The 12,023-nt window shown below is 45.8% G+C and overlaps 1 protein-coding gene across 1 annotated transcript in view; it reads left to right on the top strand.

The window, feature by feature from the left end:
- The window catches only part of Ces3 (carboxylesterase 3), a 17,165-nt gene extending 6,561 nt beyond the window's left edge, over positions 1-10,604 (top strand). The window contains exons 10-15 of the mRNA XM_005403709.1: positions 4,408-4,488; positions 5,612-5,759; positions 6,119-6,268; positions 6,762-6,840; positions 6,958-7,154; positions 9,322-10,604. Of these exons, the coding sequence (XP_005403766.1) occupies positions 4,408-4,488; positions 5,612-5,759; positions 6,119-6,268; positions 6,762-6,840; positions 6,958-7,153 (654 nt within the window). The 3' untranslated portion in view covers position 7,154; positions 9,322-10,604. The remainder of the gene's footprint in view (positions 1-4,407; positions 4,489-5,611; positions 5,760-6,118; positions 6,269-6,761; positions 6,841-6,957; positions 7,155-9,321) is intronic.
- The last annotated feature ends 1,419 nt before the right edge of the window (positions 10,605-12,023 follow it).

Below are 12,023 nucleotides of genomic sequence, written 5' to 3'. Positions count from 1 at the left end.
AAAGAAAGAGAGAAACCCTTCATAAAAACAACCCCACACACAATTCTCACATATGGCCATTGCCGTAGGACCTTCTAAATTCAATCTGGCCTCCAAGTTTTTATTGCAACCTTAACAATAAAGCTTTTGTCAACCATCATTTTTAAAAGTATCTGCTCTAGCCAGGTGCAGTGGTGCACACTTGTAATCCCAGTTCCCAGGAAGCTGAGAAGATAGGTTTGCTATGAGTTTGAGGCTGGATTGGGCTGCATAGTGAGTTCAAAGTCAGCCTGGACCATATAACAAGTCCCCATCTCAAAAATAATACCCTCCTACTGCTGGGTGAGGTGGCGCACACCTGTAATCCCAGCACTCAGGAGGCTGAGGCAAGTTGATCGTTGCGAGTTCAAGACCATCCTGGGCTACAAAGTGAGCTCAAGGCCAGCCTGAGCTGCAGAGTGAGACCCTGTCTCAAAAAAAAAAGAAAAAAAAAATACCCTCCTAAAATCAGCGTTATTAGGACAAAACATACGCAGCATAAAACTCAGGCCTCTATAAAGCATAATCTTTAGTGGATTTTAGTATATTCACAGAGTTGTACAACCTTCAGTGCTATCTTATTCCAGAACACTTGCATCACTCTAGAAAGAAGCCCAGATCCCATTAGTCCCCTCTAATCCCCTCCCACTACCCCTGGCAACCACTAATCTACTGTTTGTCTCTAATCCACTTCTGTCAAATCTATTTATGCTCCTAATCTGGACATTTCATTGAAAGGAAAATATAAAATAGATGTCTTTTGGAGTTTGATCTACTTTATGATGTTTTTCAAGGTTAACTCAAGCTGTAGCATGAATCAGGCTTTCATTCCAGGGCATCAGTTGTATAGACAGATATACCACATTTGTTTATTCATTCATCAATTAATATATATTTGGACTGTGTCTTAGTTACTTTTCTCACTGCTGGGACAAAGTAACAGACACCCACAAGTTAAAAGAGGAGCGGTTTATTTTAGATCACAGTTTGTAAAGGTTTCAGTTCATAGGCAGGTAGCTCCAAGACAGGGTGGCATGGCAGAAAAGAAAACGTTCATGGTGTGGCAGGCAGAAAGTGGCAGGCAGCAACCCTTCCCTCCCCTTATATTCCACTCAGACTAAAAGCCTATTGTTTAGTGCTTTCCATACCCAGGATGGGCCTTCTGTCTTAAGTAAATCTATTCAGCCACATGCAGAATTTCGCTAATCCTATCAGTAGACTGATCCAGTTATCACACAACCATAATGCATATTCATATACCCTAGATCCAGTATCACACACCCATGATCCAGCCACCTTCCAAAGTCCCACCTATGAGCACATGAGGCTTTGAGAGGACATCTAGATATAAGCCATAACAGATTATTTCCACTTTTTTGGCCATTATGGATAATCTCCTAAGAACATTCCTGTATAAATTTTTGTGCAAATATATTAGTTTTCTGTTACTATGAGGAAATACATGAGTCTGGGTAATTTTTAAAGAAAAAAGGTTTCTTTAGCTCATAGTTTTGGAGGCTGAAAGTACAAATAACCTGCTAATGACTCTAGTGATGCCCTCCCACTCCACATTCCCCAGCCTCATTCTATCACCAGACGGCAGATTAGATCACAATGGCAGGAACGTGTGAGACAAGAGAGATACAGAGAAACAGAGACAGATAGACAGACAGAGAAAAAGAGAGAGAGAGAGAGAGAGAATCACCAGACAGGAAGAGAGGGGCTATTTCATAACAAAATCAGCTCTCAGGAGAACTAAGCAGGAATCCTGTGAGTACTATGTTAATCTCTTCCAAACACAAGCTCCCAATGACTGAACACTTCCTACTAGTTCCCACCTCATAAATATCCATCACATCCCACATCCTTACACTGCCACATAAGTGGACCAAACTTCCTACACATGAACCCTTGGAGAACACAGAGTGTTGGGATTACAGGCATATACCAACTTGCCCAGCCAAGTTACATGTTCTAGATACAAGTTTCTTATCAGACATAAGATTTTCAAACACTTTCTTCCATTTTGTGGGTTGCATTTTCATTTTCTTGGTAATGTTCTTTGCAACAAAATTTTTTCAACTTTATGAAATTCATTTATTTTTTCTTCTGTTGCTTGTGTTTTGCCTAATCCAAGAGTACAAAAATTTAGTCCTATGTTTTCTTCTAAGAATTTTATAATTTTAGCTCCTTACCTTTAGGTCTATGATTCATTGGAAGTTTTTTTTTTTTTTTTCCCAGCACTGGGGATTGAACCCAAACCTTCACACTGAGCTACTTCCAAGCCCTTTTCTTATTTCATATTTTGACACAGGGTCTTGCTAAATCACTAAAATGCCAGGCCCGGGCTAAACTTGCAATGCTGTTATCATAGCCATCTGGAATGCTGGGAGTGCAGCCATGAACAACCATGAGAAGCTTTGAAGTTAATTTTTGTATATGGTGTTAGAAGTTCTTTTGCATATGGTTATCCAGTTGTCCCAACACCATGTTGTTGAAAACATTTCTCTCCTTATGAATTGCCTTTATGGTACCCTTATGGAAGATCAGCTGACTGTAAATGCAAAAGCATAATTTTGAACTCTCAACTCTATCCCAAAAATTTCTGTGTCTATCCTTACGACACTACCACACTATCTCAGTTGCTATGGTTTTGAAGTAAGTTTTGAAATTAGGAAGTGGACATTCTCCATCTTTGTTCTTTTACAAAATTATTACATTAATTTGCTAGGGCTGCCATAACAAAGTACAATCTGGGGGCTTACACAACAGAAAGCTGTCATCTCAGTTGGACGTGGTAGTGCACACCTATAACCCCAGTACTTGGGAGGCTGAGGCAGGAGAATTGCCACAAGTTTGAGGCCAACCTGGGCTACATAGTGAGTTCAAGGCTAGACCAAGCTACTTATTAAGACCATGTCTCGTTAAAAAAATGAATGAATGAATGAATGATTGAGTGAAAGCTGTCATTCACAGGGTGGCTAGAAGTCTGAAATCAAAGTATTAGCAAGGTTGGATTCCTCTGAGTGCTGTGAGGGACAATCAGCATCTCTCCTGGCTTCTGGTAGCTTCAGGCATTCCTTGGCTTATAGAATTTCTGCCTTCACAAAAATCTTTACATTGCCTTTCCTCCACTTCTATTTCACCCTTATAGGGACACCAATCATAGGATTACCATTACCACCATAATGATTACCTTTGCAATCATCTTAATATAACTGGGATATATAATATAACTGGATTAGCTTCCTAAAGACATGTCCTCCAAATAAGCTCACCTTCTAAGATACATGTATTGAGTGTCTCATTTACTTTCTCATCACCAAGACATGATACCCAACACCCACAACACAAAGGAGGAAACATTTATTTTGGATTACAGCTGGTAGAGATTTCAGTCCATAGTCTCAACTAGCATAGCAGAGGATAAACAGCTCATGGCATGGCAACAGGAAACACAGAGAGATCAAGAGAGGAAAGAGGGAGATAGAGGGTGCCAGGCCAGGCCCCAGTGACCCATTCCTCCAAACAGCCTTCACCTCCCAATATCACATTTAGATATGAAGTGATCAGTGGACTAATACACACTGTGAGTGTCACACCCCCCTGATCCAGTCATCTCCCAAAAACTCTACCTATGAGTATATGAACTGGGGGAGGGGTATATAGATATAAACCATAACACTGGTGGTTAGGACACTCTGTTTATTCATCTATGAATTCTCACAGATTAATAGAGAGTTAAAGAGCACTGAAATGAACTTTAACAAATAGCATGGCTCTTCATAATGCTTACTCTGTCAAGCCTTTTAGCTGTCCATTGCCTTAAGCACTCTGCCACATTGTCAGGACTGTCAGGCCTTTTATGCACATTATTAACTCAATCCTCACAACAGTCCTATGAGGCAGGTCATTGCCCTTCCTCTCTGACAGATTAGGAAACTGAGACCCAGAGAGTTTACTAGGCCATGTACCTAGCAAGTGGCAGAGCTGGGATTTGAGCTTGGAGAGTTGGGGCTTTTTGAGTCCAGTGCTCCTGTCACAGTGGCATGTAAAGCCAGCATTTTGCCTTTTCAACTTTTCCTGTGGCTTCTGCTATAGCCCCTAGGGCTCTTGATGTTATTCTGGGGAAATGTTAAATAAATTCTCTCATTCTCCATGGTCCTGCCATCAGATACTGCATGTTGTATGTGGTGCTACTGTCCCCAGCCACCACATCCTTTGCCAATTTGAGGTTTATCTGCTGAGGTCTGTGGACTGGTAGGTTTAGCCCACTAGTGGCTCCGTAATGAGTTTCTAGACAGAGCTGTAAATGCTTTCCTGCCCAGGGCTGGGAGTAGATCCGGGGCAACAGTCAGTTGAACTGAACACACCTTGGTGTCCCCACAGGCCTTCGGTCTGCTGGATAAGATGGAGCAGATGAGCCGGGAAAACATGCTGGACACGCTGAAGCCCTCTTTGACAAATATGGTGAGGCAAGAGGCAGAGAGAAGAGGTTGAGGGTATCCAAACCAGGGGTCTCTGCTCCTACCTTCCAATGCCCGCACCTGCCTACTACAAGAACCTTGGTCCAGCTACTGAATTACAGTTCCACTCCAGAATCCATATGGAGTTAATGTCATTCTCAAAGGAAAATCACTGTCATTATCATCACTGTCACCATAGAAACTGCCCCTTTTATGCGTGACCTATGTTCCAGGGACTGAGCTATGCTGAGCATTACAACAGGCACTCATCGGCTTCAGTCTTCACTGCAGTTCTGTGAAGCAGGGACTTTCATTATCCCATTCTACAGATAGGGAAACTGAAGCTCAGGCCTCGTGGTGAATAAGGGGCAGGGGCAGAGTTTGAGCCAGCTCTGTCTGACCCCAGAGATGTCACAATCACATTGTCAGATATGGAACCAGATGGATCTGGGATCAAATCCCAGCTCTAGCCACATGGCTGAGTCCATTCCTGTAAATGGAAATGATGCTTTCCACTCACCTGAGCACACGTAAGAAGGATACATTTGAAAAGTCTACCAGGAGCCAGGTATGGCCATGCATGCATGTAATCCAGCCTTCAGGAGGCTGAGGGAGGAGGATCACAAGTTGTAGGCCAGCCTGGCACACATAGTGAGACCCTGCTTCAAAAAGGGAACACTGTGGTACCCTCAGAGTTACTCAATCTATGTGTACTTCTCTTTCTCAGGAGCTCCAGAACCTCCCCATTCACATATCCTCAGCACTGCTCTTGGGAGCTGTGGGGATCGCCTGTCATTTATTCTCTCACTTATTTCCAAGTTAACTTCAACTGACCACCTGATTTCAGGCCAGACTTTGTGCTGGGAACTTCCCATAGGCTGCCAAATAACAACACCAGGTAGAAACTGATGTTCAGAGAGGATAAACCACCTGTTTGAAGTCACACAGCCAAGGAGTGGCCACCAAGCTAGGATTTGACTCCAAACTTGAGTTTATCCTAACAAGACACCCTCTAGAACTGCCAGGGAAGAAGGCAGGTGGTTGAGCCCTGGAGCATGAGTCCCCACATGTGAAGGAAGCTTCTTGAAAGGGACCCAAGCAGACCTAACCCTGACTTCTTCTCCCAGAATGTGCCCCCTGAGATGACGTCCATGGTCATAGACCAGTATCTAGGCAGTGGCTCAGATGCACAAGCCATACGTGAAGCCTTCCAGGAACTGGCTGGTGATATCATCTTCAACATCCCAACTTTGAATTTCTCAAGAAACCTCCAAGGTAAACCTTTCTCTGGCCTCCTGACCCACCCACCCCCACTTGAGCCCCCACAGGCAACATGTGTTGACAGGTACAGATTCCCCCAATATCTTGAACCCCACACCCTTCTACCACTCCAGGTGGAAATAATAGTAGAATCTAATTCAAAGGTTCTTATGAGGACTGAATGAAGTGTCACACATTCAGCATCCAGAGGGTGCTTAACACTTAGCAAGAGCTCAGAAATGCTTGCTGCTTGTAATTGTGCCTTCATTGTTATTAGGAGTAGGATTGATTTCACCCATGAACTGGTGTTACCAAGGCTTCAAGACCAGATCAGGCTGTCAGTTCCTAACTCCAATCTTGCCTTCTCTCTGCAGATTCTGGGGTCCCTATTTTTTTCTATGAGTTCCAGCATGTACCCAGTTCTTTTGCAAAGATCAAGCCACCCTGGGTGAAGGCTGACCATGCAGCTGAGCAAGCATTCATGTTCGGGGGTCCTTTCCTCATGGATGAACGCACCCTCTTGGGTAAGGACAGGCGTGTAATCTCTAGGCTTCTATGCTCCAAGGGGCCAGGCTGAACTTGCAGGAACAGAGGTCTCCAGTCTCCAGTCAGCACCAGGAGCCCTTGGGTCCCCTCTAGACCCCACCTGATTCTGATCCAGATCTGCCTTGAAGTTTGAGGGGGGGGGTGTTGCAAGAGAATGGAAAAATAAAGATAAGAGACAAAAGCTGAGATCAGATGGAGACTTCTCTCTCCAGATGAGAGGAAAGGAGACTGTTCAACCACCATAGGCCATTTATTTATACATTTGACAGGTTGGTGTCCTGTGACATCACTTTGCCTAGCAACAGATTGCTTGGATTATCTCAGGGTTTTGTGTTCTCTGGACTGAAGCAGTTTGTCTGTGTGGATTTGCCTAGGGCAGTCTTTGTTCTCCAACATGCCTTGCCTTACCCCCACATGTGTAATCAGTTTCCAGCTTCAGCCCTCCCTACACAAATCTGTCCCTCCCACCAGCCTTTCCAGAAGCTACAGAGGAAGAGAAGCAGCTGAGTCTCACCATGATGGCCCAGTGGGCCCGCTTTGCCCAAACAGGGTAAGTGAGAGAGAGTGAGTGAGTGAGCATGCCTGGCTTTGGGCCTGGGACAACTCAGATCTGCCCCCTATCGGACAGCACAAGAGCCCTTGACCCTCATTTATTCTTTCCACCCAGGGACCCCAATGGCAAGGGGCTGCCTTTTTGGCCCCAATTCAACCAGTTAGAGCAATACTTGGAGATCAGCCTAGTGCCACGCATTGGGCAGAAGCTGAAGGAAGCCCAGATGCAGTTCTGGACAGAGACGCTCCCCAGCAAGATCCAACAGTGGCACCAAAAGAAGCAAGGCAGGAAGGCCCCAGAGGAGCTCTGAGGCAAGGCCTGGGTCTCTTTGACTAGGGCCAACACAAAGGGTGGCAGTGTCCCGGGCAGGTGGCCTCCTTCTACTCTTGCTGAGAGACTTTAACCTAAATTGGGCTGATGTGGGCTCATCTCCCTTCAAGCATCAGCCACTGCAGGACTGGCATGGTGCTCTTTTGTAATATCACCAAGCTTCTTCCTACCTCTAGACCTTTGCACAAGTTCCTGCTTCTCCATGAAGTACTCTGCCCCTTTCCATCCTGGCAAGGCCCAGGTCATTTATCAAACTTTCCCCAGGAAACCTTTTCTGCTTTCTCTGGGCCTTGTGTCCCTGAGTATGTCTCCATCACAAAACAATTCACCCTAGGCTCACACTGTCTCTGTCTCAGTCTTTGTCCTTTACAAAAGAAAATGTGGATCAACCTGACGCCAGTCTGTCATTCACACCAAGATCAGGATCTGGCACTATCTGGACAGAGCAGAATCCCATAGGCCCATGCTCATGGCCTGGCCCTTGAGATTGGGAGTTCAAGTTCGCAACCCTAATGGGTAGGCTCCTCCCTCCCTTCCTAGCTGCGGGACCCCACCTCTGGGAGAACTCAGCACAGCACAAAGAGCTCCCACCAGACACAACAATACAGGTCAGGGAAGGGTGACCAGGCTCTAGCCTTCCCATTCTACCACACCTTCACCCATGCCTTGATTCCAGCACTACCACTGTACAAAGCTCCTGCAGACAAGTGCCAGGCCAGAGTTCTGGGAAAGAGACTGCACTGGTGGTTGCAGCAAGAGGGTCTTCAAGGTGCCTGGGACCTCTGAAGACAGACTTGGGACTGCCTCCTTGTGGAGGTCCTGACAAATACAGGCAAGTGGTAGAAATTCCTCCTTTATCTCCCAATTGGATCAGAGGCTCCAAGAGGACAGGCTCAGGTCTGAGCCCCTTCACCCCCAGGTCCAGGCACCTCTGCCAGCAGCCAGTCCAGACGCTCAGACTCAGCCAGGCTCTAGGCTGTTGCTGCTCATGAGCTTGGGCAAGTCTCTCCTGTTACAGAGGACTTGGGTCCCTGTTTATATCATAAGACTGGGCACACTGATCTCATACAAGAGGCTGCAGGATCTGCCTCTGTCCTATAGGAATGTACTGTACATCCAGAAAGGTACCCTGGAAAAGGATAAGCCTGATTTTGGAGGATAAGTAGGAGTTCCTTAGTTTGACAGCACAGAGGAAAGTGTTCCACATAGAGCAGTGATAGCAAATCTTTTAGAGCTTCAATGATAACAAGCAGCCAGCTGCAGCATACTCCATAGGTTCACCACCCCCGACACAGACAGAACAGTATGAGCAAAACAGCTTCATTCCCACCCATTTCCTTTGTTCTGTCACTGGCAAATATAGGGCATTTCTATCTGGTTGCCAGACTGGTAACACATTATAAATACATTACTGTACTTTGTACAGTTGCCTTTTAAATCAATTTTTTAAAAAAGGAATTTATACTGTTAATATAGATAGTACAATGGGGGCTATGGGGCTACTCCCTTCCACTCATCTGAGCCTGAGTAATGCCCAAGGGCCAACCCCTAGAGCTTTGTCCTAAGGCTTACTACTTAGAGGCAGAGACAAGAAAAGAAAGAACCCTGACCCTGCCCTGGAAAATTCCAAATTTCAAAACCAGGAGACATGTATGCCAGATCCTCCAGCATGACCTACTATAACCTTTCTTTGGAGCTCACTGAAGGGTCATGTAAATGTACTGTATCTCATACATCCAACTACAACAGAGTTATGAGAAAGGATATGTGTAACAGACACTGGTAACGTGACTCAGCACTGTCAGTCACATTGTCAGTCATGCGCTGGAAGCCACAGTGAGTGTCACCTTACATCTGGCACATTTTAAATCCTTCAACCTTCAGCACTCATGCCATTTTCCTTGCTACTGGTGTGACCCACTCACTCTCAGCATTAAACTTTGCCTAGTTAAACTTTGCTGCTTTTTCTTTACCATCACATGGCACATCCAACTCTGTTCATAGCACAAGAACTAGGAACCTGTCCAGGACCTCATCACTCATGGTAACGCATAGATGGTGAGCAACTAAGTCAACTTGGAGTCCACATCTGTCAGACTCAGAGCTCAAAGCCCATTTCACATTGTTGCCTGTGTTCCCTTTGTGCAGCTAGGAAACTTATGAATGTTCTGAAGAAAATGCTAGCAAGATATGTGGGGGAATTCTGGCTTCCTGAGAACTGCTTCTGATCCCTAAGATAATGCTGCGCCAGAGGACCTGACTGACCTGGTGGCTTATTCAGTGTCCCCTGGGCCCATGTGCACACTGGATGGGGCCTTCTGTGACCTGGACACCCCACTGAGGTGCCTGGCCAGGCACAACTGCTTTCCATATGGACCAGGTGAAAGTTGTTACTTCTCTGGGGAGGTGGCAAAAATGGGGCCACCTGTTGGCAAGACTGGCCCATAAGGTCCACACAGAACTGCCCAAGGAACAGCACATCTGAGTAGGGGAGCCTATGTGTATCTGGACCCAGGACTGGAGGGTGGGCTCATGTTTGCCTTCTCCATTCCCTTCCCCTGATAGGCCTATGCTTTCAGATATATTCTAGGGTGCTTGGGCTAACTTGGTCAAGGGCCGGGGCAGCAGAAGAAAGACACTCTTTCATCTCCTACAGCCTAAATTCCATACTTCTAATAGTGTGGCCACAACCCACAGGAAGCTCAGCAGAAGAAGATGATGAAGAGAGAAAAGTGGTCAACACAGGGGCCAAATAGAGCTGCTGGTAGACCCTACTTCCCCAGATCTGTCTTCCCTACCCCATCATTGCTACTTTTTTAAATCCCATGCTGAGCTGGGCATCATGGCACATGCCTATAATCCCAGTGCTCGGGAAGCTGAAGCAGGAGAATTGCTGTAAATTCAAGGCCAGCCTGAGCTGCATAGTGAGTTCAAGTCCAGCCTGGACTACGTAGTGACACCTTGTCTCAACAAAAAATCCACACTGAAAGCCAGGTGTTGTGGGCCATGCTTGTAATCTCAGTACTCATGAGGCTGAGACAGGAAGGTCACGGAGAGTTCAAGGTCAACTTGAACTACACAGCTAAACTCTGTCTCAACGTCCCCCCCAAAAAATCACACACTGACTGTGAACCCTCTACCAATGTTCATGAAAGAAAATATGAGCTGGGTGTAGTGATGCATGCCTGTAAGCTCAGCACTGAGACTGGGAGATCGGAAGTTCAAACCTAGTCTAGGCACCTTAGGGACTTATTAAGACCCTGTACCATACAAACAAACCATCTATACTATACACATACTGTTTTTTTCTTGTTGTTATTCCCTAAACAACACAGCCTAAGAACTATTTACATGTATTTGTAATTATAAGTACTCTAGGGGTGATTTAAAGTATTTTGGAGGATAAATAAATAAAAGTATATTGGAGGATATGTGTATGTATGTGCAAAATTATACAATTTTATGTAACAGTCTTAAGAATCCTCAGATTTTGGTATGGGGGAAGCTTCCTGGATTCTTTCCCCCATAGAGTGCTTTACTTTCTTTTGCTTTCTTTTTCTTTTTCTTCTTTTTATTCCCTCCCGCCCCTGTGATATTGAGAATTAAACCTAGCTCTGAGTTGTATCCCCAGCCACCCTCCCCACCCTTCTTATGAGACAGGGTCTTGCTAAATCATTAAGTTGCCCAGGCTGGGCTCAAATTTGGCAACCATACTGCCTCAGCCTCCCACAGTGCTGAGATGATGGGTGTGCCATTATGCCTGGCGTGTTTTACTTTCATTATCTCTCTTAACCCTCACTACAATCATAAGAGATCTGTTCTACCCTTCCGCTAATTTTGCCAATGATAAAACTGAGACTGGCAGAAGTCAAGTGATTTGCCCAAGGTCTCACAGGTGGTATGGGACAGTGCTAGGATTCAGATGCAGGCAGCCTGGCTCAGAGCCACCACACTAACCAGCTGCCACTGCAGAAGCTGTGACACATGTCACTCTGCAGCTTATTACATCCCGTGGCTGTAACATCCCTTCTTCCCCCTTTCCTTCCAGGTGTTTTAGAGTGAAGCAAAACAAAACACTAGGCATTTATGGTGTAAACAATTTCTTGTGTGTTTTGGACATCTCTCAGAACAAGTTTCTGAGGCAAGGGCTGTAGGCAATGACCTTAGGAAACATCTGCATGGCTGCCGTCAGGTGAAGACATCTATCTTGCCAACAGCAAGGGCTTAACAGGGAGGGGACACGATATGCCATCCTAGGCCCAGGACACAGTGAACCTGAAGTCTCCAACCCCAATCAGCATACAAGGATTTTCTAGAAAGTGGCCTGCGAACTATGTTCATAATACAGATTTTCTTTGATTTTCTTTCCCTGCATCCTCCATGCTCCTGAAGTTCCAAATTTCAGGCAGGATCTTTGCCTGGATGACTCTTTTGCCTGGCTGACTCCTCCTCATCCTTTACTTAGAGGATTAGTAAAGAGAAACCTCCTTCTCATCACCTAACCCTGGGCTCACTAGACGTCCCCTCCAGACCTCTCACAGTTGCTTCCAGGTTGGCTACCCACAGACTGGAAACCCATGAGCCCGACCACCACTCTAATGTCCTTCCCCGCGTGTGGGGCCTCCTGCTCCGCAGTGCTCCTGGCTGACAGCCATAACAGGAGAAAGACTGCAGAAGGGTCTGGGCAAAGTAGAGGGGAGCAGAGTGGCCCAAGGCCCCTATATCCACAAAGAGGAAACTTGGGAGCTGAGGGGCCAAGTGACCCAGAGTTTGGCTCTGATCTTGTCATCTACTGTATGCTCAGAGCTCAACTCACACCTGCTAGCTTTAAGCCATTGCCCACACACGTG

The sequence above is a fragment of the Chinchilla lanigera genome, unplaced genomic scaffold, assembly GCF_000276665.1.
Source record: "Chinchilla lanigera isolate Chin_1 unplaced genomic scaffold, ChiLan1.0 scaffold00083, whole genome shotgun sequence".
In the NCBI taxonomy this organism is placed as follows: domain Eukaryota; kingdom Metazoa; phylum Chordata; class Mammalia; order Rodentia; family Chinchillidae; genus Chinchilla; species Chinchilla lanigera.
Note: the sequence above shows the minus strand (reverse complement) of the source record. Positions and strands in the feature narration are given on the sequence as shown.